Source organism: Scyliorhinus canicula, chromosome 3 (assembly GCF_902713615.1).
Source record: "Scyliorhinus canicula chromosome 3, sScyCan1.1, whole genome shotgun sequence".
NCBI lineage: Eukaryota > Metazoa > Chordata > Chondrichthyes > Carcharhiniformes > Scyliorhinidae > Scyliorhinus > Scyliorhinus canicula.
In genome coordinates this window covers 204106602-204130911 of record NC_052148.1, presented here as the reverse complement: position 1 = coordinate 204130911, position 24310 = coordinate 204106602, and the positions used below count along the sequence as shown (strand labels likewise).

The window sequence follows — 24310 nt, the reverse complement described above, 5'->3', positions numbered from 1 at the left end:
TCTACTCCGCACCTACTGTAAACGCCGTTTGCATATTATTAGCGGGCTTGACCCGGTAGGACATGCAGAAGCAAGACCGTGGGAGCTGGCTGGGCTAGCTGGTGGGGGTGACCTCCGCCAGGACCGAGGAAGGGCAGCAGGGATGGGCCGTGGGGTCAGGATGACCCCCGATGGGACCGGGCGTCCAGGCACGGATCACCATTGCCTCGGCCTGCAAGGCAACCATCTTGCTGTGCACCCCACTGACCATCCACCGTGACCCCTGATCATGCAGAATGCCACCGGCCGTAGGGTGCCCCCATCTCAACCCCTCACCTTTCCAACCGGCCACCTCCTACCGGAGAGGCAGCGCGCAATCCACCTAAGAGCAGCGGCCAAAATAACCCTGCAGGAGGGCGCCGGACAGGGGCCACTGAACGTACCACTGGCATGGGTAGCGCCAGCCAACGGGACACCTGGCAGCAGGGATGGGCACCAGGGCCAAAGGCCCCCACAGTATAGGGGGATAGTGAGACATTCTGCCAGATAATGGCACATCTGGCAGGGGCGGGGGGGGGGGGGGGGGGGGGGGGGGAATGGGAGAGGACACCCGCTCCCGGTGGCCGTCAAGGTGACGGTCGCACTGAACCATTACGCAGTGGGGTCCTATCTGACACCGAGTGGGGACCTGTCCAGAATCTCGCAGAGCTTGGTGCATTTACAGCGTTGGAGGCCCTCTATGCCTTGTTGCCACAATATATCAAATTCAATGTGATCGTGCCCACCAGGATGCCTGGGCAGCGGGGTTCGGCATCATTGTTGAGATGCCCCAGGTCCAGGTGGTGATCGACGGGATGCATGCCGCCCTGCGAGCACCGGCCCATGACAGGCCGGTCTTCATAAACCGAAAGGGATTCTACTCGATGAACATACAGCTGGTTTGTGACCATGAGCTGGGCGTCATGCCCGTCTGCGCCCGATACCCGGGCAGTGTGCACAGCGCCTTCATCCTGGCACGCATGAAGGTTCTTGACCTCTTTGAAGCACCCCCTTCATCGGTTGAGGGGTTGGTCCCTGGGTGACAAAAGTTATTCACTACGGCAGTGGCTGATAAAGCCCATCTGGAGGCCACAGACCAACGCACCCATGCAATGACCAGGGGTGTGATTGAGCGGTGCTTCAGCATCCTGAAGATTCGGTTCATGTACCTCCAGTATAGTGTGAGGAGGCTCTCCCACATCATGGTGGTCTGCTGTGGACTCCAGAACATCGCTTAGCAAAGAGGTGATGTGCTGGAGGAGGGGGATGAGCGCCAGTCCTCTTCCGATGAGGATGACGCAGGGGAGGTGTGGGTGGGCAAGGGATGGGAAGGCACGGGAAGCCACACCGTGCCTGGGCCGCTGTGCACGGGACGCTCTAATCGCCTCCACGTTCACTGGCTAGATAGCCTGGTTGCAGCAAGGACAACCCATCCCAACCCCCTCCCATGAACACTCTCCCTGCTTAACCATGCCCCTCCCCTTGCAACCCCCTCTGCAGTTCCTACCTGCTTCATTACGGGTTGCGGATCCTGGGTTGGCAGTAACTGCCGCTTTGGCCCCTGGGATGGAGGATGATGATGACAACCCTGTGGTAGTCACCACTGATGTATATATTGTATATAGAGGATGTCGGTGTAGGTGTTTTGTAGTAAGGCCCTGTACTACAGGTACGGGGTAGCTCCCTGCCTGCTGGCTCCGCCCAGTAGGCGGAGTATAAATATGTGTGCTCCCAGTACAGCAGCCACTTCGCCAGCTGCTGTAGGAGGCCACACATCTTAGTGTAATAAAGCCTCGATTGCATTCAACTCTGGTCTTTGTGTAATTGATCATGCATCAATTTATTACACTAAGTTTTCAGACGATGGACCTCCGCATCAAGCCGGATCGCCTGCAGCTGGATCCGCAATCAGACAAAAGCTCAGCAGATTTAGATCCTCTACATGCGGCTGAGTTCCAACGTTTTTCCACTTATCCAGGACGCGCCGACCTACGCGGATGCCATGGCACTACTGAAGGAAAACTACGCTCAGCGGACTAACACGTTCTACGCCAGGCACATCCTCTCCAGTCGTCATCAGCTTCCTGGTGAGTCAGTGGAAGATTTCTGGCGTGCCCTGATTCCCGGAGTTAGAGACTGTGACTGTCAGGCCGTCTCGGCCACGGAATACTCGAACTTGCTCACGAGAGACGCTTTTGTCACAGGGATAGGGTCCAATTACATCCGACAGCGCCTCTTAGAAGGGGCCACGCTCAACCTCGCGGAGACAAAAAAGCTAGCGCTCTCGCTTACGGTCGTTTCACTCAACATCCAGGCTTAGGCCCCCAGCCGCGCGGCCCACCCCTCCTGCGCATCATGGACCTCACCAGCGACCCCCCAGCCAACGCCAACGGCCTGTGCCGCGCGGCAGCCAACCAACCCCGGGGGTCCCAAATGTTACTTCTGTGGGCAGCCTAAACACCCCCGACAGCCCGTCCCAGAGCGCCCTTTGCAAGGCCTGCGGCATAAAGGGCCAGTTTGCTGCAGTGTGCCAGGCCCGCGCAGTCGCCGCTATTGTTCCGATTTCCTCGATGTGCGACCACATGTGGCCTGTGGGCGCCGCCATCTTGTTCTCCCCAGGATCATCGTGCGCCACCATCTTGTCTTCCCCACGACATGTGCGGCCTGTGGGCACCGCCATCTCACCAGGACCCATGCCCCCCCCCCGGGCAGCTCATCGCCTGCCACCATCGACGACCAGCCGCGTCTCGCATCAGTCACGATTGACCAGTCTCGCCCACACAACCTGTCAACTGCTTCCGCCAACGTGAAAATCGATGGGCACGAGATCTCCAGTCTGCTGGACTCTGGGAGCACCGAGAGCTTAATTCATCCCGATACGGTAAGGCGCTGCTCCCTCGCGGTACACCCCGCCAAACAGAAAATCTCCCTGGCCTCCGGGTCCCACTCCGTGGCGATCCAGGGGTACTGCATCGCCACTCTCACTGTCCAGGGCGTGGAGTTCAGCGGCTTCCGCCTCTACGTCCTCCCCAACCTCTGCGCTGCCCTGCTACTCAGCCTGGACTTCCAGTGCAACCTCCAGAGACTAACACTGAAATTCGGCGGTCCCCTACCACCCCTTACTATGTCCGGCCTCGCGACCCCAGGTTGGAGGCATTACCTGGCAAACCTCGCCCCGAATTGCAAACCCGTCGCCACCAGGAGCAGACGGGACATGCCCAGGACAGGACCTTCATCAGATCCGAAGTCCAGTGACTGCTTCGGGAAGGCATCATTGAGGCCAGCAACAACCCCTGGAGAGCCCAAGTGGTAGTGGTGAAAACTGGGGAGAAACACAGGATGGTCGTGGACCACAGCCAGACCATCAACAGGTACACACGGCTCGGCACGTATCCCCTCTGATAAGGTCAATCAGATTGCACAGTACCGGGTCTTCTCAACTGTGGACCTGAAATCCGCCCACCACCAGCTCCCCATCCGTAAGGCGGACCGCCCATACACTGCCTTCGAAGCAGATGGCCACCTTTACCACTTTCTCAGGGTTCCATTTGGCATCACCAATGGGGTCTCGATTTTCCAACGGGAAATGGACCGAATGGTTGACCGGTACGGACTGTGGGCCACCTTCCCGTACCTGGACAATGTCACCATCTGCGGCCATGATCAGCAGGACCATGGCGCCAATGTTGCCAAATTTCTCCACACGGCCACTCTCCTCAACCTAACTTATAACAAGGAGAAGTGCGTGTTCAGCACGAACTGCTTAGCCATCCTCGGCTGTGTGATGCAGAACGGACTTCTGGGGCCCGATCCCGACCGCATGCGCCCCCTCATGGAAGTCCTCCTTCCCCACTGCCCCAAGGCCCTCAAACGATGCCTGGGGTTCTTCTCTTATTACGCCCAGTGGGTCCCAAACTATGCATCCACTCTGTTTCCCCTGACGGCCGAGGTTCACCAGGCCTTCAACCGTATTAAGACCGACGTCGCCAAGGCCGTGTCGAGAGCGACACATCAGACGTCGCTCTAGCCGCCACCCTCAACCGGCAGGAAGGCCCGTGGCATTTTTCTCACGAACCCTACACGTCTCCGAAATTCAGCATTCCTCCGTCGAAAAAGAGGCCCAAGCCATCGTTGAAGCTGTGCGGCATTGGAGGCATTACCTGGCCGGCAGGAGATTCACTCTCCTCACAGACCAACGGTCGGTAGCCCTCATGTTCAACAACACACAGTGGGGCAAGATCAAAAACGATAAAATCTTGAGGTGGAGGATCGAGCTCTCCACCTACAACTACGAGATTTCGTATCGCCCCGGTAAGCGCAACGAGCCCCCCCGATGCCCTATCCCGAGGTACATGTGCCAGCGCACAAGTGGACCGACTCCGGACTCTGCATGACAACCTCTGTCACCCGGGGGCCACACGTTTTTACCATTTCATCAAGGCTCGCAATCTGCCCTATTCCATCGAGGAAGTTAGGGCTATCACCAGAGACTGCCAGGTCTGCGCGGACTGCAAACTGCACTTCTACCGGCCAGCCCATGCGCAACTGGTGAAGGCCTCCCGCCCCTTTGAACGCCTCAGCATGGACTTCAAAGGGCCCCTCCCCTCCATTGACCCTAACACGTACTTCCTCAGTGTGGTTGATGAGCATTCCAGATTCTCCTTCGCCATCCCATGCCCCGACACAATGTCTGCCACCGCCATCAAAGCCCTCAACACCATCTTTGCTCTGTTTGGCTTCCCCGCCTACGTCCACAGCTACAGGGGATCCTCATTTACGAGCAATGAGCTGCGTCAGTTCCTGCTCAACAGGGGCATTGCCTCGAGCAAGATGACCAGCTATAACCCCCGGGGAAACGGACAGGTGGAGAGGGAGAATGGGACGGTGTGGAGGGCCGTCCAGCTGGCCCTACGGTCCAGAAATCTCCCTGCCTCCCGCTGGCAGGAGGTCCTTCCCGACGCCCTGCACTCCATTCGGTCGCTCCTGTGCACCGCGACTAATGAAACACCCCATGAATGTCTCTTTGCCTTCCCCAGGAAGTCCACCTCCAGGGTGTCGCTCCCGACTTGGCTCGCAGCTCCAGGACCCGTACTCCTCCGTAAACATGTACGATTGCACAAGGCGGACCCGTTGGTTGAGAGGGTACAGCTACTTCACGCCAACCCACAGTACGTACCCTGACGGCGGCCAAGATACTGTCTCCCTCAGGGACCTGGAACCAACTGGTTCCCCACATACCCCCCCTCTGACCCGGCACCAGCCTCCCCTCCTCAGGCACACCCCACCGCAGCCCCCGCTCCGGGACAATCCATCCTCCCCTTGCTCACTCCCGAGGATGAAGAGGATTTCGACATGCTCCCGGAGTCACCGAAGACCAAACGGACACCGGAATCACCGCCAGCACTGCGGCGCTCCCAAGGGCAGATCAAGGCTCCAGACCGACTGAATCTGTAACATGACCTGGACTTTTAAAACATCATCCCTCTGTATATAATTTTCCCCTCCACCCCGCTCGACTCACTTTTTTTGCTCTCTGTACTTTGAAAAGTCTACCTGTATATAGTTCTCCACCACCCTCGCCGGACTCATTTTTAACAGGGGGTGAATGTGGTAGTCACCACTGATGTATATATTGTATACAGAGGATGTAGGTGTTTTGTGGTAAGGGCCTGTACTACAGGTACGGGGTAGTTCCCTGCCTGCTGGATCCGCCCAGTAGGCGGAGTATAAATATGTGTGCTCGCAGTACAGCAGCCACTTCGCCAGCTGCTGTAGGAGGCCACACACCTTAGTGTAATAAAGCCTCGATTGCATCCAACTCTCGTCTTTGTGTAATTGATTGTGCATCAAACCCACTCTGGGATGAGCTTTGATGCTCCACATCGTTTGATGACATCTGACTCCTGCCCACGGTAGCACATTCCACCGTCCATCTGGGTGATCCCTGCATGCCATTCCATCATACGGTCCAATTGAATCCTTGGGGCGATGGAGGTGGGGCTAGGGGCTGGGCTCTGAAGTATTTGGGCTGGGCCTCCGGGTCAAAGTAAATTCTTGCCTTGGTCCCTTTTATTTTACCCAGGCCCTCCTGAAATACTTACTGATAGTTCCTGAGGACTTTGTACAGGCTGACGATGCCCATCCGGAAAATCTGCTGCCAGTCCAGACAAAGTGTTCGCAGCCAACCACAGCCTAATAGATTGGGTCCTGACCCCTGTACCACTATCAGCGGCAATCTGACTGACTGCTTCCCTTGGGTAACCGGAGTCACAGTGTTTCCTGGTGTTTTGATCCCTGTTCTCAATATTCTCACTCGACAGGGCTATCCTGATGACTCTTTTCAAGTCCAGTGTTGGTTCTGCCAACAACTTCTGCTGAGTTGCCACATTGTTTATCCTGTACACCAGATGGTCACATAACATTTCAGAAAGGGATGGACCGAACTTGCTATGCTCAACCAGCTTTCGAAGCCGTGTTCGAAAGTCCGTTTCTGACTTCCCCGGATGTGCATCTTGATGATACACCTAGACGTAGCGCTAGAGCAAGGAAGGCCAAGCAGGCTGCGAATCACTGAGAGGTCACTGGGGATGGCAGGGGTAGTTTGGGGGTAAGGAGGGGAGTGTGCTTGGGGTTGGGGGGAGGGGGTGTTGGGGGGCGGCACCATCGGGAGAATGGGACCGTGGTGTACACTTGTACGAGGAACAGTAAAATACCCTCACCACTACCAGTATGATGACTCTGGCTCTTTGTTCCACCATGCAAGTCGACCACCAATCCCATATCCCAGCCATGCCCGTCCCCTGCGCACCCCACCCGACATGTCCTGCCCAAGCACAGCTGGCCGCAGACATATGCCCAGGGTTGGGACCCATTCTCTGTGTGATCAAAGGTTCGCCGTTGCATCTGTCATGCTGTCTCCTGCAATGGTGAAGCACAGTGTGCATGCATCAAGGCATGATTGGGATGCTAGACAATGATACCCACATGCAACATTGCATGCCCACCCACACATATCCACTTGGGATGCGTGAAGTGCTCACTTAACCACGATTGCCAATTAGCAATAGTCTTCAGCCGCAAGGTCATAGACCTCCGCAGTCAGTAGGAGTTGTGGGTGGTCACTGGGCAAACAAGCAGGGACCAGGGTTCCCCTTAGACCGGGAATCATAGAATTTACAGTGCAGAACGAGGCAATTCAGCCCATTGAGTCTGCACCGGCCCTTAGAAAGAGCACCCCACTCAAGCCCACACCTCCACCCTATCCCAATATCCCACCTCACCTTTTGGACACTAAGGGACAATTTAACATGGCCAATCCATCGAACCATCACATCTTTGGACACCCGGGAACACACGGTCCAGGGGTTAGTATGGAGGACACGGTCATTCCATGCCCCCATCACGCTCCCTCATCCCCAGCAGAGCCCCTTCCAGCCCCCATGGGGGCCCACACCCAACCGGCCGATGCCAGGCTGGCAATTATTTGCATGACGGGGATTGGGCCCGAGGGTGCCCTGCATGGGTGTGGGGGTGCTGAGGACGCCCTTGTCGAAGAGTTGGGGCTTGTGGGGGGGGGGGGGGGGGTCGGGTTTGGTGGTCGAGAGATCGGCATGCGATTTAAAAGTGCCGTCTCTCCCTGCACTGAGGATTTCCGACTAGTGGAGCTCCTCAATACAGAAAACGGGACTAAGTGCAATCTTGGCCGTACGTTCCCCACTTTGGCCCTTATCTATCCAAATGGCCTTTTGATAGTAAGTTTCTCCGCGCTCCAAGCGCCGCAAAACAACCGGCTAATCTTACACGCTATGGGACTCTATTCCCATTCACGTAGATTGTGCCCTTCATTTTTAAAATGACCTAGAGGGGGGCACAGAAGGTTGGGTGAGTAAATTTGCAGACGACACTAAAGTCGGTGGAGTTGTAGACAGTGTGGAAGGATGTTGCAGGTTACAGAGGGACATAGATAAGCTGCAGAGCTGGGCTGAGAGGTGGCAAATGGAGTTTAATGTAGAGAAGTGTGAGGTGATTCACTTTGGAAAGAATAACAGGAATGCGGAATATTTGGCTAATGGTAAAATTCTTAGCAGTGTGGATGAGCAGAGGGATCTCGGTGTCCATGTACATAGATCCCTGAAAGTTGCCACCCAGGTTGATAGGATTGTGAAGAAGGCCTATGGTGTGTTGGCCTTTATTGGTAGAGGGATTGAGTTCCGGAGCCATGAGGTCATGTTGCAGCTGTACAAAACTCTGGTACGGCCGCATTTGGAGTATTGCGTACAGTTCTGGTCACCTCATTATAGGAAGGACGTGGAAGCTTTGGAACGGTTGCAAAGGAGATTTACCAGGTTGTTGCCTGGTATGGAGGGAAAATCTTATGAGGAAAGGCTGATGGATTTGAGGTTGTTTTCGTTAGAGTGAAGAAGGTTAAGAGGTGACTTAATAGAGGCATACAAAATGATCAGAGGGTTAGATAGGGTGGACAGTGAGAGCCTTCTCCCGTGGATGGAGGTGGCTAGCACGAGGGGACATGGCCTTAAATTGAGGGGTAATAGATATAGGACAGACGTCAGAGGTAGGTTTTTTACGCAAAGAGTGGTGAGGCCGTGGAATGCCCTACCTGCAACAGTAGTGAACTCGCCAACATTGAGGGCATTTAAAAGTTTATTGGATAAGCATATGGATGATAATGGCATAGTGTAGGATAGATGGCCTTTAGTTTTTGATTTCTCATGTCGGTGCAACATCGTGGGCCGAAGGGCCTGTACTGCGCTGTATCGTTCTATGTTCTGTGATCCACCGGAAAATTTTCTAAGTGTCATTTGTGGCGGGTTTTGCTGGGAGATTCCCGTCGGCTCTGTCGGCAAATTCCCCACCGCGACCTAACCACACTTAGCCATTTTTAGGGGCCCTGGAGAGTTTCTCTCCGGTCAAGCCCACACTTAGAATGATTTTCATCACTGGGGAGCTGAACTTGTTCACTGATCGGGCCACAGTTTTGAAAGGGTGCCCCGTCTCACCTCCCACCCATGGGCAATGCCACCCCCCAACACACTTGGGCATTGCCCCACACCCCCACAAGTAATGACACCCAGCTATGGGGTTGTTGAGTGCCCCCCTTTTCAGGCCTTCCCACGCTCCACTTTTGGGCACCCACCCTTCCAGGAACCCCACCCTTCACCCCCCCCCCCAAACTTCCAGAGGCCCCTTCATACCTGCCGCATCCCACAGCCTTCATTCCCTCCTTTCATGGGCATGGCTCCCCAGGCCCTAACCCGTTGCACTGCCACCTGGGCACCCTGGCACTGCCACGGTGCCGAGTCCCTCCCTGACGGCGAATAAAAGGTTTGCGTCCCTTGCTGGAGGGGACATGCAAAAGAGGTATTTGCATGGATTTAAATGTGATTAGTGGGTTGGACACAGTATGCTTTGTCCTTCCGCAATGCTCCGCTCCTCTGAGGTGGAAGTCATGCGGGTTAAAATTACTACAAATATTTACAAACGTGGATTGGCACCAGGGCTGCAGAGGGGGAGTGGGATGTTAAAAAACACTGAACAAACCGTTGAAAACTGTCGGGCTTGCTTGGGGCATGGATGCCCGTGCTGGGGGGAGTGACTTGGTGCCAAGCCTGTGGGTGCCCCTCAGGATTGGGGTGGCCTGGTTCAGACCGCCATTGCTGCAGTATGTCTTTTAAATGTACCCCTTTGGTGCTACTTACAGGCTCCTGGGTGCTCACACTGCTGAGTGGTACATGTGTCCTTTAAATGCTCAGAAGGCCTCTGGCTATCTGGGAGCCCACCTAGGCCGCCCCTCTGGACACCCTCACACACACAGTTGTATCATCAAGGGCCAAGTTCAATCAGGAACCCAGTGTTGGCAATCATCTGAAGCGCAGGAGAAGGCTGCCACAGTTGAAGTGGTGAGGGCCTTGGAGGGGCTGTGGGAGCCAACAGAAGGAAGGCTGAAAAGCTCCGGAAGAGGAGAACTGTCCTTCCTGGCCCACCTGGAAACATATATATTAAAAAAGTAAAACTTATCGACCTACGCCTTTTCTGGCCCAAGACCCAACTCATGACACGTTTGACCTGATGGGGAAACAGGGACTGTTCACTTGATCATGTCACTAACTAAAATTGAAGATGCGGTCCCTGTGGCATTAGCAGGTCTGATCTGTACATTTAACGAGGGCTCCATTGCGTTGCTCTGGGTGTTAACTTTGCTTTTCTTTTTGGATTTTAGGTGCAATATTTACCAGGAAGACAGTTCACTATACAACTTACAAATCTGCGGTGCAGCTATTGGTAGAAGGCAAGGATGGTGGTAATCCTGCATTGACAAGCATTACATTAGTGGAAATACAAATTCAGGATGTCAATAATAATGCTCCTCAATTCACACAAGCAGTTTATAATATCAGTGTTAATGAAGAGGCAGCATCTGGAATAACTCTGTTGTCATTTTCAGCAATAGACCAAGACTGGACCCGTGAGAATTCTGACATTGACTACACCATTATTGAAGGCAATGAACAAAACAGATTCCACATTGAGAACTCTGTGATTCAAACAGAGCATCAGTATAGTATGGTAGGCAAACTGGTATTAAGAAATGCAGTAGACAGAGAATTTATGAATAACTATAGTTTAGTTGTGTGTGCATCTGATCGAGGAACCCCACCACTTAATTCAACCACAATTATATCAATAACCGTGCTTGATTTCAATGATAATCCTCCAGTTTTCAACAGCTTGGAGTACCATATTGAAGTTCTAGAAAGCACCCCTGTAAAAAATAAACTTATTCAAGTGTCTGCCTATGATCATGATCAGGGAGTAAATGCAGATATCAAATACAGTATAATATCTGGAAATGAGAAAGAACAGTTTGGATTGGATTCTAAAACAGGTTTTGTGGAATTGAAGCTACCTCTTGACTATGAAGACGTACCGAAATTCACATTAACTATCCAAGCAGTTGATGGTGGCATTACTCAACAAAACACGGCTATTTCAATCCTTTATATTATTGTATTGGATGACAATGATAATGTTCCTTATTTTGCATTTCCTACACTGAACTGTACAGTCTGTGAAAATGAGCCTATCTACACATCAGTGTGTACAGTTCATGCATTCGATTATGATGACGGTCCCTTTGGTTATTTGACGTACTCTATTCTGACATTGTCTTTGACTGATTATTCTACACATACAAATTGGAATAATTTTATTATTGATCCAATTACTGGTGATATTTACACAAAAGAAGTGATTGATTATGAACAACAACAAAAATGCATATTTATAGTTGAAGCAAAGGATAAGGGTAATGCAACAGCAACTGGAACAATTCAAGTGGACATTCAAGGTATTGATGAATATGAGCCTACTTTTACCCAAGAATGGTACTATTTCACTCTCCCTGAGCATGTGGAGGTAGGTCAAAAAGCTGGACAAGTGACTGCTGTAGATAAAGATGCAGGAATAGATGGAATTGTGCTGTTCTCATTTCTACAGCCTTCTCCTTACTTTTATCTGAACCAAACAAGTGGAGTTATTTATGTTTCAGGTTCTGTTCACAAGATGAAAGGCAATTACAAGAGAGAAGAGATAATTGAGTTAGTGATTAAAGCCAGTAGCCCTTTATTGGGATCCAAATCAACTATTAGTACTGTTGCCATTAACATCTCTCGATCATTAGATGCCTTGGTTGCTAAATCAACTGACCACCTCACTTTAAGTCTCTCTATTTCATTTGTCATTTTCTTGTTCCTTTCTGTGTGCTTTGGTGGCCTAGTGTGTAGATACAAAAGAAAAGGTAAAAATAATTCAAGCACAAGAAATCTGAATACAAGACTTCCAATAATATCTACTATTATTAACCATCTGAACAATCCAGTGGTATCATTAGATCATCAGAATGTCAATGATAATCAGCTTGGAAAGACTCCTAATAATTCACTGGAAAAACTGAGTTTATGGGATATTCCTATGAAGGAGAAGTCATTTAATTCTTTCGGACATTCAGATTCAAGTGGACGAGGTTCAGCAGAAGGGGAAGAAATTGTAATGGCCAGTGCAAATCAGTTTTGCAGAAGTGGACATGGTTGGACATCTAGGGTTCCAGATTCGGGGAACCAAAAAGAGTCAGACTATCTGTCTTGTCAGTTATGTAAAAACAATGCCACTGATGCAATCATCAATAGAGAAAGTGTAAATAGCATTTATCACCTAAAGGACATACAGGGAGAGGAAAGTTACAATGTGAATTTTATTGATTACTTTTCAAAAAATATTCAGAATACAAGTATTGAGGAAAGTACTATCATGATAGACAATGCTAAGGATCACATATTCATAGTGGATGGGCAGACTTCATTGATAGGATCCCTTCCATCCCTTGTCTCCACACAAGACAAAATACAAAATGGCTACAGTTGTGATTACATACTTACCTGGAAACCTGGGTTTCAACCTTTTGCCTCTGTCTTTACTGAGATTGCAAAACTGAAAGATGAAAACCTACAAAAGCATATCATAAAAAATGAATCAAAATCTATTATTCCACCCCCATTGATAACATCAGTTGCACAGCAAGGCATAAGGGTTGTCCCTCCACAAATGCCAATCATAAGATTTAATCCATCATTCTCAAAATATTCAGACTTATCTATTATCAATAACACATACAACACTACTTCAGCTATGACACCAGATTTCTCTTCATCTGTTTCTGTGCCAACTATGTACACTCCTTCATAATAATAATAATCTTTATTGTCACAATTAAGCTTATATTAAATCTGCAATGAAGTTACAGTGAAAAGCCCCTAGTCACCACATTCTGGCACCTGTTCAAGTACACAGGGAGAATTCAGAATGTCTAAATGACCTAATAACACATCTTTCGGGACTTGTGGGAGGAAACCAGAGCACCCGGAGGAAACCCACACAGACACGGGAAGAACATGCAGACTCCGCACAGACAGTGACCCAAGCCGGGAATCGGGAATCGAACCTGGGGCACTTGTGCTACTGTGCTGCCAGCTTCTATTGCTTTAGACACAGGGTTACCTGAATTTACCTGACCTTAAAGCAGTCCTTACACAAGCAAAAAGTAGAAAATGAAACACAGATATAGAATTGTTAACATTTTAGACTGATGTGATTATATAAATTCTTTCAAATTGAGTATAGATATGTGAAGCTGTCAATGTAAGCATATTAATTTTTTGTAGATTAAGCATTGTCAAACCTACTTCAAAAATAATAAAATTAACTCAAATTGGGTTTGAATTAGAGGGACGATTATTAAATGAATAATTGTGAAGTAATTTTATTCACGTAACTATTCTATTTGCTCTTCTGCTTTAACTGTTGTATCAAGTTTGTCAGGAAGCCAATAAGGAATACAAATGAATTGCAATTCCAGTACTATAAAACTGGTCACACGGTTTTCATAAATGACTACGAGTGTATTTATGTGACTTGCTTCATTATAATGTATACATTATAGATGCTCTCAGATCGGGGCACCATTTTGATCGGCAGTCCCAATCTCTCCCTCCCCCCACCACTGCAATTTTCTGCCCCCTCACCTCCCAACCTTGTCGATGCCCCTGGGAACATGCCTTCAGTGCCAACCTGACACTGGTTGAGTCACAAGACATCGCACAAACTGCCACACATGGACCAGGTGGCATTGCCGGTGCGCCAATCTGGCAGAGAAAGGAGGAAGAGAGAAAGAAAGAGAGTAAGGGGCAATAACAGAGAGTGACAAAAAGAGAGTTACAGACTGGATGAGATAGAAGCTAAGGCAGAGAGCAATTGGGAAAGCTGAGAGAGTGAGACCAGGAGTGGGAGAATGCGAGACTGGGGAGGGAGAGAGTGAAAGAGACTGGGGGAAGATTTGGAGATTGATAGGAAGAGAGCAGAATTGGGGAGAAAGAAGGGGGGAAAGAAGGAAATACAGGAAAAGGATTTTGGAGAAGAGAGAGAGATATGGAAAGAGAAAGAGACATTGCCAGAAAGAAAAAAAAATCCAGGTGAGAGATATGGGGACCATTTTCACCCCACATTCGCCATCAGAAAGAATGGTGACTGATGCACCATCAATTGGACTCAAGTCGTAGTGAACTTCCAAACAACAGGCTGTAATACGCTAGATGTGAGCCCGGCAGTGGTCGTACAGAGAAAGGCCGACTGCCAGCCAACACAAGCTCTTATACCCCGCCTTGTAGGCGGAGCTACCAACCTCTCAGCCAATTGGCGGGGAGTCACATGACCAGCCACAACCAATTGGCAGAGAGGCACATGACTTGCCTGGGCCAATGGGCAGCGAGGCTGCTGTACCAATGGCAGCCTGGTTCTCTGGTAACATGATCTCTCTAGCCATACTACCACATTCACCCCTTGTGGAGAAAGAAGCGGGGGGGGGGGGGGGAGGGCGTGTATGGCCCAAAAAACTGGTAGTATGACTAGAGACCTTCTCAGGTAGTACCGAAGGTAACTATGGCTGCCCACTGGCCCGTGACGAACGTGCAAGAAAACCATGCTATATACAGTGTACAAGAGAAAAAAACAACAATAACCATAGTAATAATAATAAAAAACATCGGCAAGGATCATGTGCAGAACATGAAAGTCCATAAGGTCCATCAAATTGACTCGATCAGCCGGATGGGTGCTTTCGGAGTCCTACCGGACCTGCGCAGCGGCGCCGGTGACGTTGGAGCGGTGGTCGTCCGTGACTCCGGGAGCTGTGGTCCTGTGTCCGTACCCCTGGTCGGAGTTGGTGGTAGCCGGGCCGGGGGAAGGGATTCCTGTGCGCTGGGTTGCGGGGGCGCCGGGGGCGGTCGGAACTGGGGGGAGGGTGTTGGTGTTGGGAGGTGTGGCCGCACTCCGGCGGTTGCCAGGTCCCGAAGGGAGACCGTGTCCTGTCATCCGTGGGGATACTCCATGTAGGCGTACTGCGGGTTCGCGTGGAGTAACTGGACTCTTGTCAACCAACGGGTCGGACTTGTGCACCCGCACATGCTTCCGGAGCAGGATGGGCCCGGGTGTGGCCAGCAGGTTAGGAGTGGGGTCCCAGAGGAAGACTTCCAGGGGAAAACAAGAAGACGTTCATGGGGTGTTTGATTCGTGGCAGTACAAAGGAGGGACCAAATAGAGTGGAGGGCGTCTGGGAGAACCTCTTGCCAGTGGGAGACTGGGAGACACCTGGACTGCAGGGCCAGTAGGACGGTCTTCCAGACCGTACCGTTCTCCCTCTCGACCTGACCGTTACCCCGGGGGTTATAACTGGTCATCCTGCTAGATGCCCCTGCTGAGCAGGAATTGACGCAGTTCGTCACTAATAAAGGAGGAGCCTCGGTCGCTGTGGATGTACGTGGGGTAACCGAACAGGGAGAAAATGGAGTGGAGGGCTTTGATGACAGTTGAAGTGGTCATGTCGGGGCAGGGGATGGCAAAAGGGAAGTGGGAGTACTCGTCAATCACATTTAAAAAGTATAAGTTGCAGTTGTTGGAGGGGAGGGGACCCTTGAAGTCCATGCTGAGACGTTCAAAGGGGTGGGAAGCCTTTACCAGATGCGCCTGCTCGGGGCGGTAAAAGTGCGGATTGCACTCTGCGCAAATGTGGCAATCCCTGGTCACGGTCCTGACCTCCTCGATGGAGTAGGACAGGTTGCGGGTCTGAATGAAATGAAAGAAGCGGGTTACCCCTGGATGGCAGAGGTCAGCGTGGAGGTTGCGGAGGCGGTCTATCTGCGCGTTGGCTCAGGTACCGCGGGACAGGGCATCAGAAGGCTCGTTGAGCTTCCCAGGGCGATACAAGATATTGAAGTTGTACGTGGACAACTCGATCCGCCACCGCAAGACCCTGTCGTTCTTGATCTTGCCCCTCTTTGCATTATCGAACATGAAGGCTACTGACCGTTGGTCTGTGAGGAGGGTAAACCTCCTGCCAGCCTGATAGTGCCTCCAATGTCGCACAGCTTCGACAATGGCTTGTGCCTCCTTTTCCACCAAGGAATGGCGGATTTCGGAAGCGTGGAGGGTCCGGGAGAAAAAGGCCAAGTGTCTGCCCGCTTGGTTGAGGGTGCCCGCCAGAGCTACATCGGACGCGTCGCTCTCGACCTGGAATGGGAGGGACTCGTCGACAGCGCGCATCGTGGCCTTCGCAATGTCAGTTTTGATGCGGCTAAAGGCCTGGCGGGCCTCTATTGACAGGGGGAACGTGGTGGATTGGATGAGGAGGCGGGCTTTGTCGGCGTAGTTAGGGACCCACTGGGCATAATAAGAAAAGAAGCCCAGACAGCGTTTGAGGGAGTTGGGAAGGGGGAGTTCCATAAGGGGGCGCATGCGTTCGGGGTCAGGGCCTATCACTCCGTTACGCTCTACGAAGGCGGGGATGGCTAGACGGTCGGTGCTAAACACGCACTTATCCTTATTATATGTGAGGTTAAGGAGTTTTGCAGTTAGGGGGAATTTACCGAGGTTGGTGTCGTGTACTGCTGGTCATGGCCGCAGATGGTGATATTGTCGAGATACGGGAAGGTGGCTCGTAAATCGTATTGGTCAACCATTCGGTCCATCTCCCTTTGGAGGACCGAGACCCCATTCGTGACACCAAAGGAAACCCTTAAAAAGTGGTAGAGTCGCCCATCCGCTTCGAACGCAGTGTACTTTCGGTCACTCATGCGGATGGGGAGCTCCGGTAATATGATCTCTCTAGCCATACTACCACAGTGACGCGAGCAGAAAATCTGCAGAGAATCGGGAAATGCAATTCTTTTTGCAGAGATCCCGTTTCCCAATTTTCCACGCCCCTTGCCGGTGATGTCACGAGGTTCATGTCCACAAAGGGCACAAACCTCATTTTAATGAATTTCAATACATTTTAATATCATTAGTCAGGATTTCAGTCTGACCCTGAACTTTGAAAAAATATGGCAATATTCTACCAATAGACATGTGAGACATGGAGAGAGAGAAACGGAGCAAAATGAAAGAGACCGAACATCTAATTGCAGTAAATCTACATTCGATAATTCTTTTCTGAGAGACTCAATTAATTCCACCACATAGACTTCCTCTACCTTTTCAAAGTCTTGGTTAAGTTAATGATTTTGCGTTGAATTTGGGGGCAACATCATCCAATCTTTTGAAAGCGGTGACCTAGTCATGCTTTTTTCCACATACCATTCATTCATACCACCATAACTTCATTTCATGAATCAGCAATATTAACAATACCCTTGAGGACATTATAGTCACACCAAACTTCACTGATTGTTGGCTTATTTTCACCATCAAGCAGAAGAGTTAAGTGATCTTTGCTGGGTCTAAATCCTGGTACAATCATTTTTTTTTTTGGAAATGCTTATCATAATATACAATTCCAATAAAGAGCTGACCCATGAACATTAAAAACGGCAGGGAATTTTGAAGCTGCTTTAGTATCAGAACTAGCTGCTTCACCAGTTATGCAAATTGCAACACCTCTTAAAATGTTCAAACCAGCCACAACTCGCATTAAAACCATGAACTCTTACCCTGTCCATTCTTTAAGTTATCATGCAAGCTTTTAGCATTCACTTGCATAACCATCATACTAAGGTTAAAGTCCAACAGGTTTGTTTCGCATCACTAGCTTTCGGAGCGCTCCGAAAGCTAGTGATTAGAAACAAACCTGTTGGACTTTAACCTGTTGTTGTAAGACTTCTTACTGTGCCCCACCCAGGTCCAATGCCAGCATCTCTACATCATCATACTAAGATGCATTGCAGTGGTTTTGGTCTTTGATTCAGCCTTTCCATATTCTCCATGACATTGATTCCAGTAACTCTTACCTTGATGGCAATTAAAAGTGTCACACTTTGCAAATTTTACTTGATTTTGTCCACATTACCATGAAATGAGCTTAGTCCTGATATGAATGCCAAGTCTCCAGCTTTCTTGTAACATCTTTCTTCCTTCTGGTACTGTGGAAGGCTTTGATACAGCCTCAGTGAAGGCTGCCTTGGAGAGTCCAAATGAGTCTTCCCCACTTCATATGACGAGCCTACATTCCGGCTCCCACCATCCTAACTACACAAGCAATGGGGCTCATCCATGTGAAAATTATTACTTTGATCAGTTTCCAACCTGAAGCAGGTTCAAGACCTGAAAGCAATCATGCCTTAGTTTCCTGCTAGTTACCAAAAGGTTTGTGTGCTGATAAAATGTGGGTAAGTGAAAGCGTCACAAGGCTTGAACATTTGGAAAACCACTGATAAAGTGATCTTCACACCTAAATAAAAGTGTTTCAGCCTTAACACCTGATCACGTGAAGAGGGATTCTGAAACATCATTGAATTGGTTGTAAATTATTTTCACACCTCACCATAAATGCTTGTTAAAAGAATTTAGCACATCGATTTATAAAAAGCACACTTTGGCTTTAGCAAGGCTGTACTCCTTCGGCGATCACTCGCTAATGAGTATGACTGTCCACATAAGAAATTAGATATTACTGGTCATGGGTTCCGTGGGTCCTTGCATGGCCGATGAGCCCAATCCTAGAGTAGTATTTTCAACCGCACACTTTTTAAAAAAAAATTTAGAATATCCAATTCATTTTTTCCAATTAAGGGGCAATTTAACGTGGCCAATCCACCTAACCTGCACATCTTTGACTTGTGGGGGTGAAACCCAGACAAACACGGGGAGAATGTGCAACTCCTCACAGACAGTGACCCAGGGCCAGGATTCGAACCCGTGTTCGAACTCAGCGCCGTAGGCAGCAATGCTAACCACTGTGCCACCGTGCCGCCCCTTCGACCGCACACTTGGCAGGTGTTTCCAGAAGGTAGGTTCGGGCCTTGGACTGCAGATCACTGGTATTCCTTTCTCCGGCTCCTTTACCGGGCCTGCTCTTGTCATCTAGTGTCCCTCCAATCAGGAGGTTCCCCTAAGTAGATCTCTTCCAAGCAAGGCTGTCCCAAGCGTTGACATCTCAGTTGCATTTCTTGAGGTGAACCTTCAAGGTGTCGGAAGCACTCCCCTTGTCCTCCTCTTATTCAGGGACCTTCCTTGAGCTAGGTAAAGAAGATTTGCTTTGCAAGTCATGTCACGGACATCCTAAGCACACGGCCGGCCCAGCGGAGTTGATTTTGGATGATCATAGCCTCAATGGCAGTGCTCTTGGCTCCTTCAAGGATACTGATGTTAACATTGACATAGAACAGTACAGCACAGAACAGGCCCTTCGGCCCTCAATGTTGTGCCGAGCCATGATCACCCTACTCAAACCCACGTATCCACCCTATACCCGTAACCCAACAACCCCCCCCTTAACCTTACTTTTTGTAGGACACTACGGGCAATTTAGCATGGCCAATCCACCTAACCCGCACATCTTTGGACTGTGGGAGGAAACCGGAGCACCCGGAGGAAACCCACGCACACAGGGGGAGGACGTGCAGACGCCACACAGACAGTGACCCAGCCGGGAATCGAACCTGGGACCCTGGAGCTGTGAAGCATTTATGCTAACCACCATGCTACCCTGCTGCCCCTTAGTTAGTCCATGTTAGTATGCCTGTCCTCCCAGCTGATGGGGAGAATCTGTCTCAGACAACGTTGATGTCTGCTGAGGCAATGTTGAGGCCTCTCCTGGGCCTTGAGGTGCCTTCTGCACATAGTCCAAATTTTTAAGACATATAGACGAGTTGGGAGGTCTGGCCCCGTTGTACATGAGGAACTTGGTGTTAACACAGATGTGGCACCCCTCAAAGACTTTTGTCTTTGGGCATCTGAAGGAGGCGCTTGCGGATTTAATATAATCTTGGATCTCCGCATCTATGTTAGCCTCAGAAGAGAGCTGACTCCCTAGGTATGGGAAATCTTCCACATTTGGTAGGGTCTCAGTTGATCTTGACGGAGGAATAGACCCTGGGCAGGTTAGTAAAGGACTTGAGTCTTCTTGTGGTTGAAGCTGAGACCGATTCTTTGGTGTGTTTCCGTGAAAGTGTCAAGCACGGGTGACAACGTGGGTCTCATTATAACGGGTCTCAGGCTTCCGCACCGGCGTCATCAATCAGGAACCGAGCGGGTATCCCTTATCCCCCACGAGCCAGCCAGTCATCCGAGGTGCTCCTTTAGGAAACTGGGGATCTCCGAATGCCGCAGGATGTAGCTGTCATGCACGTCCCCAGGGTAGCGAGCACACACGTCATGATTCTGAGGTGGTGGCCGCACACGATTTGAACATTCAGGGTGTGGGACCCCTTCATGTTAATATAGGGCACTCACTGATGCCCTGGTTCTTGCAGGGCAACACGTGCAATCGATTGCCCCCTGGACTTGTGGCATCCCGGTGATGGCAGCAAATCCTGCAATCGGGCATCTTCCGGACCTGGTCTAGCTGAAAGTTGACCTAGTCTGATGCCCAGGCATACAGAACATCCATCACCTCCAGAATGCACCTATCCGCGGATGATTGGGTTATGCCACACAGGTTCTTGCTCAAACCCTGGAATGACCCAGTGGCATAGAGGTTGAGAGCTGCAGTGATCTTCATGATCACCGGGAGCGGATGTCCTGCTCCATGGGATGCCAAGTCCATGAGGACGTGGCACAGGTGTTGCGCTGTCTCCCTGCTGAGATGCAGTCTTTGCAGTACATGGTGTCCGTCAGCTCATTGAATGACCAATGATGTCTGTACACCTTTGGCATCACTGGCTTCCTCATCTGGGTCTCTATTCAGCATGATGGGTGGCTGGGTCTTCCGGGTGTGCGGCGGCTCTTGCACATAAGGTGCCATCTACAGCCTGAGTTGTCGCTGCTGCCTTCTATGGCAGTCTCCGCAGGATCAAACATAGTTATATCTGGAAGGAATTGGAGAAGGAGACTGACCCTCAAGTCCCCCAAGCCGTACCCACCCTTACTATGACTGTCCCACCTTCACTCAAGAGTGCCATCCAGCAAGCTAGTTGTGCTGGCAAACCTTGCTCTGCACACTCACCCCCACCACATCTGGAGTTCTTAGAGCCCAGACCTCTCCTGGGAACATGAGGAAGGTCAGCTGCCCTCCACTCATCCACACACTTACCCTTCGGTCGTGAGAGCATCCTCAGTGGTGAAGCTCTGCTCTTTAGTGGTTGATTGTTGGCAGCTGCCTCTATGGTGCTGACGCTCTTATAGTTCAGGCACACTGTTCAGGCAACAAAGTTTGCTGGACATGCAGTGCACTAATCATCCTCTGAGGCATGGCATGTGTGCCCATGAGGAGGCACTTGAGAGTTAATGAGTGAAGTGCTGTCACAACAAAGCTAATTCCTCACTTGACATAACCGTCAGCTGTGAAGCTAGAGGCTGCTCAGTCAACGGGAGTAAAATTGAATTTCAGGAGCGAAGCTGCAGCAGGGCTCAGTCCTGGAAGAGTTTGGTAGGACAGACACGAAGAAGCCATAGTTGCCCCGTTATGAGTCTCCACAAGGTTTAAAGCACAGCGCGAATCTTGATTTTGCCGTCTCCCGCTATTCACCCGGCGTAACCGGATGAGTGCTGGGCGCAACGCAGTATCTGAATTGTGCCCCAGTTAGATAGTAAACATTTGATTTGAAACTGCACAGGGAAGAGTTAGCGTTTAGTATTTTGCAGTCACAATGTAATATAGGCATCAGGGCGGGATTCTCTGTTTCAGTAACTAAGGGCGAAATTCTCCGCACCCGCGGAAAGTCGGCAAACCGTCGTAAAAATCGGGACCGTTTTACGACGGTCGCGAAGGCTTCATTTCCCGACGGATTCACTTCCTGGAAATGGGCTAGTAGCGCGGCCGCGTCAATTACGTGCGTGATGACGACGGAACGCGACGACGACACGAACCCGCCCATGTGACGCCGCCCGACGCCGTAAAAAGGCGCTGGCGACCACAGAATCTGTCGGGCAGGATGTCGGAGCCTAGGCGAGCTGCTCTTCGCTTTATTGATGCAGACGTCGAGGCGCTGCTCGATGCCGTGGAGCAGAGGAGGGGCATCATCCGCCCGCGGAGAGGGCATCGCCAACCTGCCAGCACGGTACGCCAGGCCTGGCGTGACGTGGCTGCTGCCGTCAGTGCTGTGGGGCAGACCCCTCGCTCAGCAGAGCAATGTCGAAAGAAGCTACACGACCTCACCAGGTCTGCCAGGGTAAGTGCCATGAGGGTGCCCCCTAGTCACAACCATCCCTCCCCCTTAACTTAAGCACCACCCCCCCCCCCCTCCCCCCGTGCTCGGGGGGGGGGGGGGGGGGGGGAGAGGGATTGGGGCAGAGTTATTTGAGGGTGGTTCACAAAGTTGTCACAGACCCAGCGCTCTGGCCCCGAGGAGAGATGCAATCATCTGATGACAACTTGCCCCCCCCAAACTGTGCCAGTATCAGAACGGACTGCTGATACCTACCGTTTTGTAATGATCTACCTATGTTCCCTCCCCCAACAGGCCAAGGCCGGTCATAACCACCGTGAGCGGCACAAGACTGGAGGGGGTTCGCCCAACATGCACCCCCTCAGCACCTTTGAACAGAGGGCACTGGACCTTGTTGGGGGGTCTGCCACCCGCGATATCGCGCAATGCGAGGTTGGCGGAACTGCAGCAAGTGAGACAACCCTCCCTGACAAACACCCCCCCCCCCCATCCTCTGTCCCTTCACACACCCTGCCCACTGGGACACCTCCCCATCCTCTGTCCCTTCACACACCCTGCCCACTGGGACACCTCCCCATCCTCTGTCCCTTCACACACCCTGCCCACTGGGACCGTCCAGCGGCCTGCCGAGCAAATCGAAATAACCCGTCTCATTCTCTTCCCTAGGACGTGATGCCGAACGACCAGGGCCGTCTGGCTGCAGACGGAGACAGGAATCTGCCGCCACCTCACCCGGGGCCTCACAACAGAGGGTGCCCGATCAGCGGGCAGCCCTATCCGCCCCAACCCAATCTGCGGACCAGGACGCACAGAGGGTTCGAAGTCCACCACCACCACCAGAAATGGCCAGGGACAACCCTCCTGTCGCTGAGCAGCCCCACACCATGGACGAGGACCTAAGCATTGAGAGCGTCGGGCTTGTGGCACTGCTTTCTCCCACCACATCCATCATCCCAGAGATACACACCCCGGCGGGCCTATTTAGTGATGAGTCTCCTGGGGCACAGTCTGGTTGGCACATCACAGATGAGCAGGTACAGCAGGTGGAGGTCGGAGCAACAGAGGGCCCGGACTCGCGGAGGCCAGACCAGGCCCAGGATGCAGCTGGCTCCCAGACGTTTTCTGAGTTCCTGGAGTTTATCAACCCACCCGCACAGCCGATGCCTCAGGAAATCCAGGGAAACAATGACGGGATGAGGGCTTCCTTCCAGACTCTGCAGACGCTGTTAGAGGAGTCGAACCGCGTCCAAGAGCAGGGAGTGGTGCCGCTCATGGCAGAGACCCAGTCCGACACCGCACGGGTGGCATCCGCGGTGGAGGCAATGGGTCAGGTTATGCAAGACGTTGGGGTTAATGTGCACGCGTCATCCTCGGCCCTGGACAGGGTTGCCCTCTCACAGGCAGCAATGTGCCAGAGCCAAACCGACATTGCCGGCGCCCTGTCTCAGCAGGTCATTGGCCAGTCGCAGCACGCCATGGCACAGTCACAGCAGTCGATAGCACAGTCCCAGCTGTCAGTCGCGGAGACCATCAACCGCCTGACACATGTGCTGGATGGCGTCGTGCACACACAGGTTGAGATCGCACAGTCCCTGGCGGGAATGTCTAACTCCCTGGACTCCGTCTCTGCAAACCTTCGGATCCTGGTGGATACCGTTGCAGGCCTCCAGGACTGGCAGCGCCAGGTGTCGGTGGTGCGACGGGGAACCTCCCCGCTCGCACCTCTGTCCCAAAGTGAGGCCCGGCGGCCACCGGGCTCCCCGAGGGAGGAGGAGGTTTCGGGGCCCGTCCCATTAACTCCATCACGGGACGTCCCGGAATTCTCGGCCTCCCCCCGTCCCATCCCTGGTGCATCGGGTGGGCAGCAGGCAGAGCAGGGTGGCACAATGTCACCCGAGACGCCCGCAGAGCAGCCTGGCCCATCAAGGCCGGGTCGCCCCAGGAAACGCATAGCCAAGGAGAAACGAGTCGAGGGGGGCGATTCGCAGCAATCCTCCTCCACTCCTGCTGTATCATCTGGGGATTCACTTAGACGTAGTGGTAGGGCCCGTAAGGCAACTGAGATAGACACTGAGTAAGTTGGCACGGGTGAAGGGCACAGTTTAGTTGTAGGGGCTAGGGCACCT

General features: G+C 51.7%; 1 protein-coding gene across 1 annotated transcript in view; it reads left to right on the top strand.

Moving 5' to 3' along the window:
- Positions 1 to 13418, top strand: part of dchs2 (dachsous cadherin-related 2) — a 191856-nt gene extending 178438 nt beyond the window's left edge. Inside the window, exon 21 of the mRNA XM_038792979.1 lies at positions 10256 to 13418. Coding sequence (XP_038648907.1) covers positions 10256 to 12777 — 2522 coding nt within the window. The 3' untranslated portion in view covers positions 12778 to 13418. The remainder of the gene's footprint in view (positions 1 to 10255) is intronic.
- The last annotated feature ends 10892 nt before the right edge of the window (positions 13419 to 24310 follow it).